This window comes from Rhinopithecus roxellana, chromosome 15 (genome assembly GCF_007565055.1).
Source record: "Rhinopithecus roxellana isolate Shanxi Qingling chromosome 15, ASM756505v1, whole genome shotgun sequence".
NCBI lineage: Eukaryota > Metazoa > Chordata > Mammalia > Primates > Cercopithecidae > Rhinopithecus > Rhinopithecus roxellana.
The window spans coordinates 126,771,620-126,792,775 of record NC_044563.1 but is presented as its reverse complement, the minus strand read 5'-3'; the positions used below and the strand labels follow the sequence as shown (position 1 = coordinate 126,792,775).

At 38.6% G+C, this 21,156-nt stretch overlaps 1 protein-coding gene and 1 pseudogene across 5 annotated transcripts in view; both read left to right on the top strand.

Annotated features, from left to right (window-relative positions):
• BCO2 (beta-carotene oxygenase 2) overlaps positions 1 to 21,156 on the top strand; it is a 50,118-nt gene that overhangs the window by 18,257 nt on the left and 10,705 nt on the right. For all 5 annotated transcript variants that reach the window (XM_030917513.1, XM_030917512.1, XM_010382362.2 and 2 more), the window contains 5 exons: positions 545 to 647; positions 7,237 to 7,365; positions 8,119 to 8,279; positions 9,514 to 9,681; positions 20,343 to 20,480. In XM_030917513.1, the coding sequence (XP_030773373.1) occupies positions 545 to 647; positions 7,237 to 7,365; positions 8,119 to 8,279; positions 9,514 to 9,681; positions 20,343 to 20,480 (699 nt within the window). The remainder of the gene's footprint in view (positions 1 to 544; positions 648 to 7,236; positions 7,366 to 8,118; positions 8,280 to 9,513; positions 9,682 to 20,342; positions 20,481 to 21,156) is intronic.
• On the top strand, positions 15,210 to 15,491 carry LOC104677358 (annotated as a pseudogene).

Genomic DNA, 21,156 nt, shown 5'->3' with positions numbered 1-21,156 from the left:
AACAAAGTTATTCATGATTCAGGTCACCTTTACTCTCTGGTCTGACGGCCTCTGGGTTGGTTTTCCTTAAATATAATTCTAAACTCCTTCCTTAGTCCTAACATCTGAAGGCTAGGGTAAAGGAGAAATAGAATAGTACTGATCTACTTTGGCTAGTTGCTGTTCTTCCTAGCTATGGTTAGTATTGGACTGGAGGTTGTCTATACCTGTAGTTCCTTCATGTAACATATTAATTAAAAAGAAAATTTTAGACTAGATTTTTAATTTTAATTCTTACGCTTCTTTTGAATTTTCCTGTGGTATTAGGCAAATTTATTCAGGGTGGTTTTGTTGTTAGTAGTGGTGGTGGGTTTTTGTTTGTTGTTTTTAGTCTTGATTTCTTTTTTTTAGTGGGAAAAATAATTTTGATTTCTCAGAGGCAAGACATTAGGGCTTACATTGCAGTTTTCATATCATATTTTTAAAAACATTAGATATTTCTATTATTTATGCATGTAAGTAGAGATCTGCCCATTAAAAATCTCCAATGGTCTCGAATTTGCAGGTAGATTGGAGCAAATTTATTGCTGTGAATGGAGCAACTGCACATCCTCATTACGACCCGGATGGAACAGCATACAATATGGGGAACTCCTTTGGGCCATTTGGTAAAGTTGCGATAGAGGTCTTTTTAGAAAGAATTGAGACCAGGCACGGTGGCACATGTCTGTAATCTCAGCATTTTGGGAGGACAAGGCTGGAGAATTTCTTGAGCCCAGGAGTTCGAGACAAGCCTGGGCAACAAAGTGAGACCTCATTTTACCCCCAGGAAAAAAACATTAGCCAGGTGTGGTGGTGCGCACCTGTGGTCCCAGCTACTCGGGAGGCTGAGGTGGGAGAATTCCTTGAGCCCAGGAGTTTGAGGTTGTAGTGAGCCATGACTATACCACTGCACTTCAGACTAGGCAACACAGCAAGATCCTGTCTCACAAAAATAAATAAATAAATAAATAAAAAGAGAGGAAAGAAATAACTGGGTGTTAACTGTCTTCTTGGGGTTCAATTATAGTTAAGATGTAAGCATATGAAACATCATTTGAAAAGTTTGAAAGAAAATCTCTAAAATAGCATTACCCAACTTAAAATATATGATTTATCATTAATTATCTGTTCTATGGTCTATTGGTACGTATGCTTAGTAGCTGATTTTCGATTTGACCTTTTTAGTTTAACTCACATTTTTATGTTTCATTGTGCCTCTCGCTTACAAGCATTGTAGGGATTTTCAGTACATATTTCTCAAACTGGAATTTTTAATAAGTACCATATTAGAAGTATAAGAAATTTAGAATGTTGCAGTCAAGAGATACAAGGAAGGTAAATTGTCTATCATAGGGAAGGAATTTATTTTTATCATGAAAGTAATACACTACAAGGTAAGTTAAAGTCATAGTGGGGTTGCATGCACAACCACTTAAGTCACGTCTCTTTTCTAGTCTCCAATCTGCTCCAGAAAGTTCTGGTAGCTAATAATGATAGCTAACATTTATTGAGTATCTACTATGTGTTAAGCATTTTTCCCCATATTTTTTCATTTAATCCTTATGCCAACTCTCCGAGAAAGGTGCTAATATTACCTTGGTTTTACAGACAAAGGCAGTGAACCTTGAGGAGAGCTAAATGACTTGCTCTAGTAAGCTTTTGACTCACACATGAAGCCTTGCTTGCTAGTTACTCTATTAGACCATCTCATTACTTATTCATCATGGAATGCAGAAGACTCTATTGGTATTTTTTTAATACTCAATCTTCACCTGTTCACCATGTCCTTCTCTACTTGTTAAGGCCTTTTCACCTATCTACCCACTCTTCTAAGGGCATGTGAATTCAGGTTTCTATACATGAATACATATGTCTCCCTGTTTGAAGAGGAATGTGTAAGTATAGTAGACCCCCCTTGTCTGTGGTTTCACTTTCACAGTTTCAGTTATCCAGTCTGAGTATTTTACGGTATTTTGTGAGATAAAGAGTACATTCACATAATTTTTATTACAGTATATTGTTATAATTGTTTTATTTTATTATTAGTTATTGTTGTTAATCTCTTACTGTGCCTAATTTAGAAATTAAACTTTATCATAAGTATATATGTAAAGAAAAAAACAGTGTGCGTAGGGTTTGTACTATCCATGATTTTAGGCATCCACTGGGGGGCTTGGAATGTATCCCCCCTGGATACAGGGGAACTCCTGTATTAGATATGTTTGACTATCTTTCTCTCAGCTATCAATTAATCTACCATCTACAACCTATGAAATCTTTGTATAGGTTAATGGTATAACTTTGGTGCATAATTGGCTTTGTGGCTTGCTCCTCTCTATCTCTCCATATTTACATCTCTGAGTGTATGTAAAGATGAATACTACAGATTTGTTTTTTACTGGCACGAGTAGAAAGAGGGTGCTCTAGACACCTCTACACCCAGCTCTCTCTCTTCTTTATTATTGGATCTCAGATAAGGAGGATTCTTCAACACTGTTATAGGAAACAGCAAACATCCTTCTAAGTAAAATGTTTTAGCAAAATGGATCCACGAACCCAGCAGTTTTCGGTCCATCTCTTATCTTGGTCATTAAAAAAATCAATTTCATAATAAATTAACTCTGTTAACCAAGTGGATAACTTTGTAACTCATTCATAATATGACAAATACTATTTCGCCATTCTAAATTACATTTTTTTTTTGAGATGGAGTCTTGCTCTGTTGCCAGGCTGGAGTGCAGTGGTGCGATCTTGGCTCACTGCAACCTCTGCTTCCCAGGTTCAAGTGATTCTCCTGCCTCAGCCTGCCGAGTAGCTGGGACTGCAGGTGTCCTCCACCATGCCTGGCTAATTTTTGTGTTTTTAGTAGAGATGAGGTTTCACCATGTTGGCTGGGATGGTCTCGATCTCCTGACCTTGTGATCTGCCCGCCTGGGCCTCCCAAAATGCTGGGATTACAGGCGTGAGGCACCACACCTGGCCAATTACATTTTTTTTTTTTTTTTTTTGGATGAAGGCTCGCTCTGTTGCCCAGGCTGGAATGCAGTGGCACGAGCATGGCTCACTGCAACCTCTGTCTCCCAGATTCAAGTGATTCTCCTGCCTCAGTCTCCTGAGTAGCTGGGATTACAGGTGCCTGCCACCATGCCTGGCTAATTTTTGTATTTTTAGTAGAGACGGGGTTTCAGCCATATTGACCAGGCTGGTCTTGAACTCCTGACCTCAACTAATCTGCCCGCCTCAGCCTTCCAAAATGCTGGGATTTCAGGTGCGAGCCACTGCGCCTGGCCTAAATTACATATTCTAAAATAATAGCAACTAGATCTGTGATTCTCAACCTTTAATGTGCCTAACAATAATCTGGAATGTAGATTGAATCATCTGGATTTCATTCATCTTCAGGGATTCTGGTTTAGTAGAACTGAAAAGGGGCTAAGAATTTGCATTTTAACATGGTCTCTGGGTGATCTTGGTGCAAGTGGCCCCTGGACCTCACTGATTAACCCAGCCACCAATCATGAGAGCTTGTGCTTGTTACTTTGCCTCAGTTTGCTGCTTATACAAACTCCTGGAGAGTCTCCCAGAGTTCAGCTGACAGTATTGGGCAGGTCTGGTCTTTCTGGACATTCTTCTGCTGGGTGTTTCCTGGGTGTCTGTTCGTCTTACCTAATGCTTTTGAGACTTGCAGTTAGAACAGTTCATTAATTAATGTGTTTAAATTCCGTGAATTGAGTAATCCAATTGCTGAGACAGGAAATTCATCTGTTTATCTTCTCCTAGTCCCAACGAACACTGAAAACTTTTTTTTTTCCTTCACTTGATCATTTGGTTCAGTGAGAATTTTTTGAACTGGAACTCAATGTGCATGCAACTGCAGGGAGCTCAACTACTTGATAGACATTTGGGGGAAATTTAGTTATTCTCATTTTATTACAGTAAAATGCTTGCTAGTAATTGCTACCTTTAGGAAGTAAAAAGCTTTTATTTTAGCTTTTCTAGATATTTTTAAAAGGCTTTTAAAATTTATGAAAATCCTGTAAACATTAATCAATCCAGTTAGTTTTTAAAACTTATTTAAAATATATTGTTCAGACTAATGTTAGAGACAATAATAGAGTATTCTTGGACTATAGAGCTTGTCTAATATTTCTTTCATCACTGTACAAAGCATAATGTTTTGTATATAGTGGGTTCTCAAAACACATCTATATCCCCAACCTAGACCTCCCCAGTATTTTATATCCAAATGCTTACTCAGCATTCTTCCTAGGATGCCTTAGGCATTGCAAAATTAACTTGTCAAAAACCAGACTCCTGATATTTTCCCCTAAACTACCACCATCTCCTCTCTTCCTCCTCCTCCTCCTCCTTCTCTCTCTTCCTTGTTCTCCTTCCTTCCCTCCCTTCCCTCCCTTCCCTCACTTCCCTTCCTTCCCTCCCCTCCCTTTCCTTCCCTCCCTCATTCCTCCTCCTTCTTCCTTCTTCTTCTTCTTTCTTCGATTAGAGATGGAGTCTTGCTATGTCGCTCAGGCTGGACTTGAACTCCTGGGCTCAAGAGATGCTCCCAAGCAGCTGGACTATAGGCATGCACCACTGTGCCTGGCTTATTTCTTTCTCTCCTTAAGATGAGTCTTCCCCATCTCAGGAGATAATAACTCCATCTTTCCAGTTGCTAAGGACAATAACTGTGGAATCATCCTTTACATTTGTCTCTTATATCAGTTGATCCAAAATAATTTCAGGGTCAGGTGCAGTGGCTTATGCCTGTAATTCCAGCACTTTGGGAGGCCGAGGTGGGTGTATTGCTTGAGCTCTGGAGTTTGAGACCAGCCTGGACAATATAGCAAGATCTCATCTCTACAAAAATACAAAAATTAGCCAGACATAGTGGCATGTGCCTGTGGTCCCAGCTACTCGGGAGGATGAGGTGGGAGGATTGCTTGAGCCCAGAAGATTGAGGCTGCAGTAAGTCGTGATTGCATCACTGCACTCCAGCCTGAGTGACAGAGTGAGACCCTGTCTCAAAAAAAAAAAAAAAAAAAAAAAAAACAACCAACCAACCAACCAACCAAACAAACAAAAAAAGTAATTTCAGCAATGCCTTCAAAATATATCAAAAATCCAACCACTTCACACCACCTCCATGGCCACCACTCTACTTTGAGTCATTATCCCTTCTCACTTGAATGACTGCAATAGCCCCTCAACTAGTTGCCCTGATTCTGCCCTTGCCCCACTTCGGTTTCTTTTCAGCATGGTAACACCAGAGTTACCAGAGTTATCCTTTTAACCCACACCCACCTCTCTGAACTTACCTCCTAGACACTCCTCCTTGCTTATCATGATAGGGCCACACTGGCCTCCTTGCTGATACTTAGACACTCCAGTGGTGCTCCTGGCTGAGAACTTTTGCATTTGCTCTTTCCTCCACCTGGAATGCATTTCTCCCAGATATCCTCAAGGCATTCTTCCTCAGCTCCTTTAGGTCTTTACTCCAATGTCACCCACTTAGTGAAACTTTTCCAGACCAGCCTATTTAAAGGTGCAAACAGTAGCCCCTACTCCTCAAATGATCACTCCTGATCCTTATTCCTTGGCTTATTTTCCATTATAGTTCTCGTTGCCATCTGATGCATTGTATTTTTACTTAGTATATGATTTAAAAGAAACACAATAAGACAAAATAAGAGATTTTGTCTGAGCACAGTGGCTCACAGCTATAATCACTGCACTTTGGGAAGCTGAGGTGGGAGGATTGCTTGAGACCAGGAGTTTGAGGCTGCAATGAGCTATGATCACACCACTGTACTCCTGCCTGGGTGACAGTGCAAGGCCCTGTCTCTAAAAATAAAATGAAGAAGAAGGTGGAGGAAGGGGGCTGGGGATTTTTATCTATTTTGCATATTTCTGTATATAAGTGCCTGGAATATAGTACTAAGAACACTCAGAATGGTGTGTGGAATATAGTAGGTGCTCAAAAAGTAGTAGTTGCAGAATAAATAAATAAAGAACTGTACTGGAAAGCAGATAAATAAGCAGAAAATTGTATACAATGAGATACATGCTATGACTATGAGGATGTAATGAGGACATACAATAGGGGCACCAAATGCCTTTGGGGTGGAGAAGAGTCAGGGAAGACTACTTGAGGAGTGGATATCTGAGTTGATTCTTGAAGAGCCAGTAAACAATAGCCAGATGAATGATTGCATGAAAGAATGTTGATGAGACAGGATGGGATGGAACCCAGAGTGACCCTAGGGGTCCAGAGGGTTGAGGGAAGGAGCTGGACACGAGTGCAAATGGAGACTGTAGTTGGAATAGGGGAAGGAAGGGAAGGAACAGAATTTGAGGATATTTCTGGCTGCTATTTTTTTTTTTTTTTGAGTTTAAGAACTTCAACTCTATGACCTGTCTATTCACCATATGTATGAGACAGGTCCATTATAATCACTACCTCATTATATAATCACTCTTTTTTTTATTATTATACTTTAAGTTCTGGGGTACATGTGCAGAATGTGCAGGTTTGTTACATAGGTATACACATGCCATGGTGGTTTGCTGCACCCATCAACCCGGCATCTACATCAGGTATTTCTCATAATGCTATCTCTCCCCTAGCCCCCCCATCCCCTGAAAGGCCCTGGTGTGTCATGTTCCCCTCCCTGTGTTGATGTGTTCTCATTGTTCAACTCCCACTTATGAGTGAGAACATGCAGTTTGGTTTTCTGTTCTTGTGTTAGTTTGCTGAGAATGATGGTTTCCAGCTTCGTCCATGTCCCTGCAAAAGACATGAACTCATCCTTTTTTATGACTGCATAGTATTCCATGGTGTATATGTGGCAGATTTTCTTTGTCCAGTCTATCATTGATGGGCATTTGGGTTGGTTCCAAGTCTTTGCTATTGTGAACAGTGCCTGGCTGCTCTCTTAATGTTTCCTATGAATTAGAGATGAAGTTAGCATTATAATAGAATGAATCATTGGTTGATCACTTTGGATGTGCTGTTTCAAAACCTTAGCTAATTATTTTCATAGAGATAACATATTTTTAAGATCCAAATCTTTGTTTGAAATAACCTTTCAGGAAATAAGAGTGTCATGCATATTGCATAAATCTCTTAATTGCTTTTGGCAAGTCCACAAGTGCAAGGGTTGTCTTTTAATCTAGAATGTATGTAAAACAAGTAAGATAGGACTTTTCCTTTCTCAGGTTTCTCCTATAAGGTTATTCGGGTTCCTCCAGAGAAGGTGGACCTTGAAGAGACAATCCATGGAGCCCAGGTGATATGTTCTATTGCTCCTACAGAGAAGGGGAAACCTTCTTACTACCATAGCTTTGGTGAGTCCAGGGATAAGGCAAATTTCAGTGGGCCCTGCCTTGATGTTGCTGTAGCAGAAGGACTAGTTTGGCAAATATTATGTTAATAGTTTGTCATGCTATGGTGATAATGAGACCAAGGTTGCATTTTGATGCCAGTTAAGATTATTCTGTTTAGTCACATACTCCTGACCCTAGCCAGCTGACTGCTTGAAAAGATATACCATAGTTGCTTTAGTATAAGCAATTAGTAAAAAATTAGTTGATAGAATTTAAAATTTTAGGCAACCAATAGCAATCAGACATGAAAAGGTCACTTGACTATGTTTTGAGGGGAAATTCATATTCTGTATAGATTGGTTCAGCTTTTACTCAGAATATTTATTTTCTGTATTTTAAATCATATAGCCAAACTGCTCCTAGATTCTTACCCCGAGTATAAGCAGGAAAAGGATTAAGGGATACATTTACAGATCATAAAGGACACTTTAATACTGTACTTTTTTACTTTGTTCCTAAACCAAACAATTTAAAAAGAAAAGAAAATAAAGATAAAAAGCAAGCTGAGAACATGCAACCCAAGCTATTCTAAGCAGTTCCCTTTTTTATATAGGAACAGGAAATATGTATAGTAAAGCTGGGAGACAGTAAACGTGTATTTGTTTAGGGCATCAGTAACATGTCCAGGCATTCAGACAAGTCCCCATAACTGTCACATTTCAGACAACTCTAGTTTGCCAAATAACATTTTTATTGTTTGCTGGAACCTTTTAGGAATGACAAGGAACTATATTATTTTCATTGAACAACCTCTAAAGATGAACCTGTGGAAAATTGCCACTTCCAAAATTCGAGGAAAGGCCTTTTTAGATGGGATAAGCTGGGAACCCCAGTGTAATACACGGTTTCATGTGGTGGATAAACACACTGGACAGGTGGAGTATTTTGAATATATTTATCATGAAAATTGTTGGAAACAAAGGCAAATTTCCATATAGTTGATTTTTTTAACCTTCCCTGGATATTATTTGCATAGGACACTTTTAATCAAGGATATTACCTTCTTCTATAGGTTGAGCTAGCTACTTATTAATTAGTATGATTGATTTTGCATATTAGAGAATTATAGGAAATAATTTTATGCTTTTAATGATCTGATTCAATTAAAATGGCATCCAAGAAACTCTCTTAGCATGGATTTTTTCCATAGCATAATAGCTGCTAAAGAGGGTGTTGTTCGTGCAAAAATCTTCTGTAATTTTTGCAGTAATACTCTAATTAGTTGATTCTCTGGCTTCTTTTTTCTTTTTTTTTTTGAGATTTTTTTTTTTTTTTTTTTTAGATGGAGTCTTGCTCTATCGCTAGGCTGGAGTGCAGTGGTGAGATCTCACTCAGCTCACTGCAACCTCCACCTCCCGGGTTCAAGTGAATCTCCTCAGTAGCTGGGACTACAGGCATGTGCCACCACACCCAGCTAATTTTTAGTAGAGACAGGGTTTCACCATGTTGACCAGGAAGGTCTTGATCTCTTGACCTCGTGATCTGCCCGCCTCCCAAAGTGCTGGGATTACAGGTGTGAGCCACCTTGCCCGGCCCAATTCTCTGGCTTCTTAATATGTGAATGTGACAATCCTACTAAAGTCCAACCATGTTGGTTGAATATCTTTTTATACTCCTGATTCATAACACTATTATATTTGCCTACTTTTTACCTCTCTAAAGAGAGAATATCTTAAATTTACTCTATCTGGATCTCATTACAAAAAAAATTTTAGTAATGACTGCACTTTAAAAAAATTAGTCTCTTAATTTATCATCAGTATACTGAGTAGCAATATTTTCTGTTTAACCATGCAGTTAGAGTCCAAGATTTACATATCATTCAAAACATTGGGCTGTATTTCATGAGGGTTTTTAAGTTCGTTGTAATAATTGATCAGTCTATATCAAATAGCCCCAGTTCATTGCTTAAGCAAATAATGTTTAAATCAAAGCATATTTGCTTCTACATTCTGTATTCTACTTTTATATATACTGGACCTGCCATTTCAGAGGGGGAAATCCTCCTAATTTTCCTATTTTGAACTTTTTGGACCTGTTTCCTAAAGGAAAGGGAAAAAGAAGAAAACTAAAAAAAAATTTTTTCATTGTTTGTGTTTTCCCCTGCAGCTTCTTCCAGGGAGATACTACAGCAAACCTTTTGTTGCATTTCATCAAATCAATGCCTTTGAGGACCAGGGCTGTGTTATAATTGATTTGTGCTGTCAAGATAATGGAAGAATCCTAGAAGTTTACCAGTTACAGAATCTTAGGAAGGCTGGGGAAGGACTTGATCAGGTAAACATTAGAATATGTCAAGAGTCATCAAAATAATTTTGAACTCCAAGATCTTGCTTTGGCTTTGGAATTACATGTTTCTCTCTCTCTCTCTCTCTCTCTCTCTCTCTCTCACATGTTTTTCTCTCTCTCTCTCTCTCTCTCTGTTTTTTTTCTTTTTTTTTTTTTTTTTTGAGGTGGAGTCTCACTCTGTTGCCCGAGCTGGAGTGCAGTGGCCGGATCTCAGCTCACTGCAAGCTCCACTTTCTGGGTTCACGCCATTCTCCTGCCTCAGCCTCCTGAGTAGCTGGGACTACAGGCGCCCGCCATCTCGCCCGGCTAGTTTTTTGTATTTTTTTAGTAGAGATGAGGTTTCACCGTGTTAGCCAGGATGGTCTCGATCTGCTGACCTCGTGATCCGCTCGTCTCGGCCTCCCAAAGTGCTGGGATTACAGGCTTGAGCCACCGCGCCCGGCCTCTCTGTTTTTTTTTCTTTTGAGACCGAGTCTCCCTCTGTCACCCAGGCTGGAGTGCAATGGTGCGATCTTGGCTCACTGCAACCTCCACCTCCCAGGTTCGAGAGATTCTCATGCCTTAGCCTCCTGGGTAGCTGGGATTATAGGCACGCACCACCATGCCCTGCTAATTTTTAAATTTTTTGTAGAGATGAGTTTCACTATGTTGGCCAGACTTGTCTGAAACTCCTGACCTCAAGTGATCCGCCCGCTTCAGCCTCCCGAAGTCTTGGGATTACAGGCACGAGCCACCATGCCTGACCTAGCAATTACATGTTTCTCTTGTTTCCTTGTGGCAAGTAATGAGAGAGAGTAGTTTTAAAGCATTGAAGACATAGCTTCATCATTTATTTAATATTAAAAATAATTTGAAATAGCTTATTTAATACCTAATAAGTAAAAAGCATGGCAAAGAGAGCCAACATATGTGTTTAAAAGCATATGTGGCTGGGCATGGTGGCTCACGCCTGTAATCCCAGCAGTTTGGGAGGCTGAGGCGGGCAGATCACTTGAGCTCGGGAGTTCGAGACCAGCCTGGATAACCAAAATGGTCAAACCTCGTCTCTACTAAAAAGGCAAAAATTAGCCAGGTGTGGTGGTGGGCGCCTGTAATCCCAGCTACTTGGGAGGCTCAGGCAGGAGAATTGTGTGAATCCAGGAGGCAGAGGTTGCAGTGAGCCGAGATCGCACAACTGCACCCCAGCCTGTGCAACGGAGCGAGACTCCATCTCCAAAAAAAAAAAAAAAAAAAAAAGCGTATGTGATAGTTCCTTATTTCCTTGTTACACTTAAGCGCCAAACAAAGTTTGCTGGAAGGGGTAGCAAAGTAGACTGTCAATCAGTCCACCTAGTTGAAGGGATTCACTTTTTCCTGATGCTGAATCCAAGGTAAAATTTTTCCTTGAATTATGTAATATACATTGTTTCTAGCTGTACTTTATTTTTTAGCTGTAGTTTTCTTTTTAAGTGTTTACAAAATAGTACTTATTACGTTTACTTATGCCTTACTAAGCTTACTTATAGCTTTATGGTAGTCTTGAGATCTGTGGTTATCTCTTTTCTGTTTTAAGATTGCCTGGGTTTTTTATGGCCTTTTGCATTTCTATAACTTTTAGAATCCATTTATCAGGTTTTGTTTTTGTTCTTGTTTTAAAAATAAAATTCATTGTATATATTTGAGGTTTACAACATGACGTTATGGAATACATGTAAATAGTAAAATGGTTAGCATAGTGAGGCAGATTAACATATCTATCATGTCACATAGTTACTTTTTTGTGTGACAAGAGCAGTTAAAATCTACTTGTTTAACAAAAATCTCTAATAGAATACAATCTTATTAACTTTATTTCTTATGTTTATACATTAGAGCTCTAGGCTTGTTCATACTACATATCTACTGTTTGGTATCTTTTGAGCTACATCTTGTCTTTGTCTTTCCTTCCCCTCTGGTGGTAACCACTGTTTCATTGTCTTTCTCTGTGTATTTGAGATTTTCTTTAAAAAATTCCACATAAAAATGAGGTCATGAAATATTTTTTTTCTTTTTTTTTTGAGACAAATGACCCTGAACAACATGGATTTGAACTGCATGGGTCCTTATATGCAAATTCTCTTCTACCTCTCCACCCCTGAGATAGCAAGACAAACCCCTCTTCTTCCTCCCCCTCAGACTACTCAATGTGAAGACAGTGAGAATGAAGACCTTTATGATGATCTACTACCACTTAATGAATAGTAAATATATTTGCTCTTCCTTATGACTTTTAATAGCATTTTATCTTATTTTTTTTGAGACAGAGTTTGCTCTTGTTGCTCAGGCTGGAGTGCAATGGTACAATCTTGGCTCACTGCAACCTCCGCCTCCTGGGTTCAAGCCATTCTTCAGCCTCAGCCTCCCGAGTAGCTGGGATTACAGGCACCCGCCACCATGCCCATTGCATTTTTAGTAGAGATGGGGTTTGGCCAGGCTGGTCTCGAACTCCTGACCTCAGGTGATCTGCCCACCTTGGCCTCCCAAAGTGCTGGGATTATAGGCTTGAGCCACCATGCCTGGCCTTTAATAACATTTTCTTATTTCTAGTTTGCTTTATGGTAAGAATACAATATATAATACATATGAGATACAAAATATGTGCTAATTAACTGTATGTTATTGGTAAGGCTTCCAGTCAAAAATAGGTTATTAGTAGTTACATTTTTGAGTAGTCAAAAGTTATGTGTGGATTTTTGACTATGTGGGGGGTTGGCACCTCTACCCCACTCCATGTTGTTCAAGGGTCATTTGTATTTTTGATTTCTTTAGAAACTCTTATACTGTTTTTCATAATGGCTGTACCAATTTATATTCCCACCAACAATGTACTAGGGTTCCCTTTCTTCTACACCCTTGCCAACATTTGTTATCTCTTGTCTTTTTGATAATAGCCATCCTTATGAGTGTGAGGTTTTATATAGTGGTTTTAATTTGTATTTCCCTTATGGTCAGTGATGTTGAGCACCTTTTTATATGCCTATTGGACTTTAAAATTATATTTTATTTTGTTTTCTTAGGGACAGGATCTCACTCTGTTGCCCAGGCTGGGTGCAGTGGCACCATCATAGTTCACTGAAGCCTCAAACTCCTGGGCACACGTGATCCTCCTGCCTCAGTCTCCCAAGTAGCTGGGACTACAGGTGTGTGGCACCACACTCAGTTAATATTTTAAAAACTTTTCTTTTGTAGAGACAGGGTCTTGTTATGTTGCCAAGGCTTTTCTCAAACTTCTGGGCTCAAGTGATCCTCCTGCCTCAGTCTCCCAAAGTGCTGGGATTACAAGTGTGAGCCACCACACCTGGCCTCTATTTTTGGAGAAATGACTGTTCAGGTCCTTTGCCCATTTTTTATTTTTATTTTTCATTTTATTTATTTATTTTTAACTTTTAGTTAAAAAGTAAACTTTAATGTCGAAAATGCAAACTTGGGGAAGGCAGAAAAGACACACACAAGGCTGTCACTTCACACTTGGAAGGTTGCACAGCGGCCGGGCAGACACAGCGGCTGGGCAGAGGCGCTCCTCACATCCCAGACAGGGCGGCGGCCGGGCAGAGGCCTCCTCACTTGCCAGACCATGGGCAGCTGGGCAGAGGCGCTCCTGGGGTGGCAGGGGCGGCAGCTGGGCAGAGGTGCTTCTCAGTTCCCAGATGGGTGGGATACAATATTGCAACTGTAGATCAATTTGGAGATAACCGACATCTTTACAATATTGAGTCTTCCAATCCATGAACATGGAATATCCCTCCATTTATTTGGGTCTTTAAAAATTTCTCTCAGTAGTGTTGTAGTTTTCAGTACAAAGATACTACATTTCTTTTTGTGTGTTTTGAAATTATTGTAAATGGTATCTTTTAAGCTTTCATTTTCTGTTTTTTGTTCTTATATAGAAATGTAATTGATTTTGTATCCAGAGATCTTGCTAAATTCACTTATTAGTTCAAATAGTTGATCCACAGATTATTTTGGATTTTCTATGTGCACAGTCATGTTACCTGAAAATAATGACAGCTTTCTTTCTAATACTTAGGGCTTTATTTCTTTTTCTTGCCTTACTGTACCAGCTAGGACTTCGAGTTGAATAGAACTGCAAGATAGTGAATAGAAGTTGAACAGGTAGTGTTGAAAAATGTTTAATAATTCATTATTAAATATAAAATTGCTATAGGTATTTTTGTAGCTGTCTTTATCAGATTATCTTAATAGTGCCTTTTAATGAATAAACATTCTTAACTTAATATGGCCCAGTATACAATCTTTTCCTTTGTGATTTATACATTGTACATCTTGTTTTAGACATCTTCTCTTGGTAAGGTAATGAAAATATTATCCTGTGTTATCTTCTAGAGAAGTCAAGTGTCTGTATAGGCATTATTCTGTTTCTGTACTCTATATTCTGTTTCATGGTTCTACTTATGGGTTACTTGTGCACTGCATTAAAAAGTCTTAAGGTTTAGTATCAAGTTATCCTAATATTTTTTGTTTTGCAAAGAGTGTCATGGCCATCCCTGGCCCTTCACATTTTTGTATAAATTTTAGAGTCAGTTGTCAGTTCCCGGCACAAAAATATGGTCACATTTTAATTGTATTTGCACTGAACCAATGTATCAATTTGAGAGAGGACTAACCTCTTTACACAATGCTGAGTCTTCCAGTATGTGAACACAATATATCTTTCCATTTATTTGAGACTTCTTTAATTTCTTTCAATGTTTACAGTTTTCTGGTTATAGGTTTTCTGCCTCTTTTGTTAGATTTATTCCTAGATTTTTTTTACATTATTTTAAATGTTGTCTATTTTTTGCTTTCATTTTATGTTAGTGTTGCTATATAGCAATTTTTTTTTTTTTTTTTTTTTGAGATAGGGTGACGGTCTCACTCTGTCACTAAGGCTGGAGTGCAGTGGTGTGATCTCAGCTCATGGCAACCTCTGCCCCCTGGGTTCAAGCGATCCTCCCACCTCAGCCTCTCGAGTAGCTGGGACTACAGGCACATGCCACCATTCCTGGCTAATTTTCGTAGTTTTTGGTAGAGACAGGGTTTCACCATGTTGGCCAGGCTGGTCTTGAACTCCTGACCTCAAGTGATCCACTCGCCTTGGCCTCCCTAAGTGCTGGGATTACAGGTGTGAGCCACCGCATCTGGCCAGCAATTGATTTTTGTTTGTTGATCTTATATTCACTAATATTGTAATTACACTTACAAATTCTAATAATTATAGATTCTTTTAGATTTTTTACATCTGTAATATCACATGCAAGTAATGACAGTTCCTTTTATAACTCTATATGTAAGCTGTTTATTGGTTTTCTTTTTTTTTTTTTTTTTTTTTTGTCTTATTTCACTGGATCTTCAGTATAGTGTTGAATATAAGTGATGATAGTGGCATCCTTAACTTGTTCCCAATCTGAAAGGCAAAGCTTGCAGCATTTTACCATTAAGCATGCTGTGTGCTGTAGATTAAAAAAAAAAAAAAAAGAAACGGTCCCTTCTTGGGGGTCATGATGGGCAGCAAGATGTGTCTGCTAGCAGGGTTGTTCAGGTAGTCAAGCCACATGCTCCATTAATAAGCTTCCCTGCTAGAAGAGACAATCCTAAACCCAATGTACCAGAAGCTTTGAGATCAGCAGGACAACCATCTCACTCTTCTGCAATTTCCCAGCATTCTAAGGGAAGTAAGTTACTAGATTTGCAGATGTACCAGACACTGCAGAAGTAATGAAAACATTACCTCAGAAATACAGAAGTAAACTTTGTCTCAAGAAGAAATTGAATTTGTCTAATGTGGAGATCCAGAATAATCACTGTGGCTGCCGTTTGTTATCAGACAAAAGAATTACCTTTACAATAAAGGACTTCTAAAATAAAAAAAAAAAAAAAGACTGTTTTTTAGAGCAGTTTTAGGTTTAAAGAAAAATCAAGCAGAAAGTATGGAGAGTTTCCATATTTCTCCCTCCTGCTAGTTTCCCCTGGTATTAACATCTTGCATTGGTATGATACATTTATTACAACTGATGAATCAGTGTAGGAGTGTTGCATTATTATTAACTAAAGTCCATACTGTACATGATGGTTAGGTCTGTGTTGTACAGTTCTACAGGTTTTGACAAGTGTATAATGTCATGTATCTACCAATATCATACAGAATAGTTCACTGCCCTGCAAATCTCCCTGGGCTCCACCTATTCTTCCCTTCCCCTTTCCTTCTCTCAGCCCCTGGAAACCACTGATCTTTTTGCTATTTCTGTAGTTTTGACTTTTCCAGAATGTCACATGGAATCATACAGTATGTAGACTTTTCAGACTGACTTTTTTCACTTAGCAATATGCATTTAAGGTTCCTCTGTGTCTTTTGTGACTTGAGAACTCATTTCTTTTTATCACTGAAATATGTACCACAGTTGTGTATTCATTCATTTGTTGAAGGACATCTTGGTTGCTTCCAAATCTTGGCAATTATGAATAAAGCTGTTATAAATATTTGTTAGCAGGTTTTGTGTGGACATCTTTTTAAAAAGATACATTTTATTAGATTAGGAGAGTTCCCTTTTACTCCTAGTTTACTGAGATTTTTTGTCATGAATGCATGTTGGACTTTATCAACTGTTTTTTTTCCCTGCACTATTGAGATAATCATATAACTTTTATCCTTTATTCTGTGAACGTGGTGAAGTACATTGACTGATTCCTTAAAAAATGTTCGTAACAGCCATTGATTGATTTTTGAATGTTAAACTGCCCTTCCATTCCTGAAGTAAATCCCAATTGGTCGCATTGTATTTTCTTTTAAATATATTGCAGGATTTGCTTTGTTACTATTTTGTTTGGAATTCTTTGTATCTATGTTCATGAATAAAATTGCCTTTTAATTTTTTTTCTTTTCTATAATGTTCTTCCTAGGTTTTGGTTTCATGGTTTTTCTAGTCTCATACAATGATTTGGTAATTGTTCTCTCTTTTCCTTCTCTCTGGATGATATTGTATAGGATTCACATTATTTCTTAAATTTTTGGAATAATTCAACAGTAAAGCCTTCCAGACCTGAAAATTTCCTTATAGGTAGATCTACAGTTCTTGAATATTGATTTGGTTCTCTTTTCCAATTTATAGTTCTCTACCACAATTCTCAGTTTAAAATAATTTCCTTAAACATATTTAGAATAGTTAAAGTCTGATAACTATTATCTGGATCTTCTGTGATTCTGTTTCTGTTATCTGTTGTTTATTTTGGTTTTTAATCATGTTGCTTTGTCTTTTCATGTGCTGGTTATTTTCTTTCATTTGCAGAATATTGTGTTTTAAAAATTGTGGAAATATTTTGAGACACAGGATGATGTTATCTTCCTCTAGAGAAGAATTTCACTTGCTTATATAACTTGAAGCAGGATTCAGTCCATCCAAGAACTGGACTATTTCTTGTTTATTCTTATTCATAGGGTACAGACCTATGAGGTCCAAACCCAAAGGACTAGAGGTTTACTAGGTCTTCCTCTTCTTGGAAAACTGTAAACTCAAACTGTTGTCACTCTAGCCCTCTAAACTACTGGAAAGCCCTTCTTTTTAAGGTTAAGGGATGAGCGAGTTGCTATGGTATATCTTTATCAAAAAGTAGCGTGAAGGATCCTTGCGATGATGGATCTGTTCTGTATCTTTAGTGGGGTGGTAGGTACATGAATTTACACGTGATAAAATAGCATAGAACTAAATATACACGCACACACACACACACACACAAATGAATGCATGTTAAACTAGAAGAAGGTTGGTGGATTGCATCATTGTAAATTTCCCAGTTGTGATATTGTATTATAATTATGCAAGACATTCCCACTGGCAAGAGAGGATGATGAATACATGGGAAATCTCCATATTATTTCTTTTTTTATGGTGTAAAAATTATATATATAACATTAAATTTACCATTTTAACCATTTTAGGTGTGCAATTCAGTGGCATTACGTAAATTCACAATGTTGTGCAATATCACCAATATCCATTTCCAGCACATTTTCATCATCTCAAACAGAAACTCTGTACCCGTTAAACAATAATTCCCTGTTCCCCCCACCTCCAGTCCCTGGTAACCTCTGTTCTACTTTCTGTTTCTATGAATTTGCCTATTTTAGGTACTTCGATAAGTGGGATCATACAATACTTGTCCTTTTGTGTCTGTCTTATTTCACTTAGTGTAATGTTTTCAGGGTTCCTCTATGTTGTAGCATGTATCAGAATTTCATTCCTTTGTAAGGTTAGGTAATATTCGATTGTAGACACAAGCACACACACACTGTATTTGTTTATTCATCTGTTGATGGATACTTGGGTTGTTTCCATCTTTTGGGTATTAAGAATAATGCTGCTATGAACATTAGCATACAAATATCCAAGTTCCTTTTTTTTAGTTCTTTTAGGTATATATTTTAGAAGTGGAATTGCTAGATTGTGTAATTCTATGTTTAACTTTTTGAGGAACCGCCACGCTATTTTTCCACAGTGTCCACAGCATTTTTCATTACCATCAGCAATGCGCAAGAGTTCTAGTTGTTCACATTTTTACCAACATTTATGATTTTCGGGGTTTAAAAAAAAATAACCATCCTAATGGGTGTGAAGTGATATCTCATTGTGGTTTTGATTTGCATTTTCCTAATGACTAATAATGTTGAGCCTATGTTTAAATAGTTAGGGGAAAACTTGCCCCCAAATCCAGTTGGTTTCTGTGGGTTTCTGTTTCATCCCAAACCTGGCCCCTTTGTTCTTCACTGTCTTCTTAGGTCACCAGTCCTTCAGGCAGCTGTTTTAAACATTTTGTCCATCATTTCTAGTTGTTTTCAATGGGGTAGTTGATCCATATGATGTAATCTACCATTATTTGAAGTGTCTTTTGGTTTTGCAAGAGAAAACAATTGTAAATATAATTAAAGTCATTTTTTAAAAGCTAGTAACTTCTGAAGCCATGGTGACCTTTTAGAAAAAAAGCTAATAACTCTTTATGAAGCTTAAGAATAGCACTAAATCTTTACTCACTAAAAATATTTCTGCATGCTACAGAGATCATATAGACTAGGTATATGGGAGGAAATGATGCAGTTTGTTCTCCATTCTACAGTATTTCAGGAGAGGAAAATGGGCTTAAAGCACTTACTGTCAGGAAAAACACACTTACTTTATTTGGGTCTCCTGCTTAAACATCATTTCTACAGAGAAGCTGTGTTGGAGTTCCCAGGATCACCCCTAGGTTTGATGATTCATTAGGAGGATTCATAAGACTCAATATAGGTCGGGTGAGGTAGCTCATGCCTGTAATTCCAGCACTTTGGGAGCCCAAGGCAGGAGGACTGCTTGAGCCCAGGAGTTCGAGATAAGCCTGGGCAACATAGTGAGATCCCATCTCTATTAAAATTTTTCAAAAAGACTCTATATAGTGATAATTATGACTCATGATTACAGTAAAAGGATACAAAACAAAATCAGCAAAAGAAAAAGGCGCATGAGATGCAGTCTAGAGGAAACCAGGTACATGCTTCCAAGAGTCCTCTCCCAGTAGAGTCACAATGGACATGCTTAATTCCTCCAGGAACTAGTGACAACATGTGTGAAATGTTGTCTGCCAAAGAAACCCACCCAAGCCTGCTTGTCCAGGGTTTTTATTGGGGATGAGTTATATAAGCATAAAACCCCTACATGATGACCCTCAGTTACTGATGTTCCAGATGCTCAAAGGAATGGAGGTGTTCATTATAAATCACATTGTTAGCATAAACTGTCTGGACAAACTACTGCAGAGTCACTTAAGGACTGACACATGCAAGAACACTCTTATCAGACAGAACATCCCAAGAATTCAGTTCCCAGTAACCAGCCCAAGGTCAGTCATGCAAACAAGTCATTCTTGAAATAGTGCAGGGTCTGAGCAACCCAGGCCTGCAAAGTTGACCCTTTTCCACACAGAGGTCTACCTGATCAAATCTGAAGAAGGAAAGCACCCCTTGTTACTCTCTAGTTTCTTATTCTTTGTTATATAATCATTTGTTTATTTGATGCTAATTAAATAACACTTTTTTTTCTTTTTTTTCAAATGGAGTTTCACTCTTGTTGCCCAGGCTGGAGTGCAATGGCACGATCTCGGCTCACTGCAACCTCTGCCTTCCAGGTTCAAGTGATTCTCCTGCCCCAGCCTCCTGAGTAACTGGGATTAGAGGCATGCGCCACCATGCCCGGCTAATTTTGTATTTTTAGTAGAGACAGGGTTTCTCCATGTGGGTCAGGCTGGTCTTGAACTCCAGACTTCAGGTGATCCACCTGCCTCGGCCTCCCAAAGTGCTGGGATTACAGGCAGGAGCCACCGTACCTGGCCACAAATATTTTCTAATTTTAAAATTTCTTTTTTATACCTCCACTAGAATATAAATTATATGAGGTCAAAGTCTTTGCTTTATTCATGACTGTATCTCCAGTGTCTAAAACTGCTTGGGCTATAGTAGGTACTCAACAAATATTAAGTAGATGAATGAATGGAAATTATCATTTATTTAAATATTTAGGAATGCCAATGATGTTGACTGGATTTAAATTATTGGGACACACTGTTACCATATGAATGACAATTTTCATCTCTTTCTTCTTCCCAAACAGGTCTATAATTCAGCAGGCAAATCTTTCCCTCGAAGGTTTGTTTTGCCTTTAAATGTCAGTTTGAATGCCCCTGAGGGAGACAACCTGAGTCCATTGTCCTATACTTCAGCCAGTGCTGTGAAACAGGCTGATGGAACGGTATGCTATGAACAGACATTAGAGTAAGACTTTGAACTCTAGTGGTGTTACTTTATTCCTTAGCTGTTTTCCAAAATGTTTGGTACCCAATAACTTTTATAACATTCATCCAAGCAGGGTAAGGTCATGTAACACTGCTTGCACAAGAATTGCAGAAACAGTGGGAATGAACACAGTGTTTATCTATCCTTCCTGTGCTTTGAAACAGAGATATGGAACTGTCTAATGGTTGCGGAATGTCTATTCATTTGAGCTTGACATTAGCAATCCCCACCTTTTGTTTTTTATTTATTTTTATTTTTTGAGATGGAGTCTCGCTCTGTCGCCCAGGCTGGAGTGCAGTGGTGCCATCTCAGCTCACTGCAGCCTCTGCCTCCTGGGTTCAAGCAATTCCCCTGCCTCAGCCTCCCGAGTAGCTGGGATTACAGGCACCTGTCACCATGCCCGGCTAATGTATTGGTATTTTTAGCTAAGATGGGGTGTTGCCATGTTGGCCAGGCTGGTCTCGAACTCCTGACCTCAGGTAATCCGCCCGCCTCAGCCTCCCAAAGTGCTGGGATTACAGGCTTGAGCCACCGCATCCAGCTGCAATCCCTACCTTTTAGATAATATGTGCTTAGCACAGGTCTATCATTGTGTAGCTGTCAATGCCTTAGCTTTAGAAGAATAAAAAGCA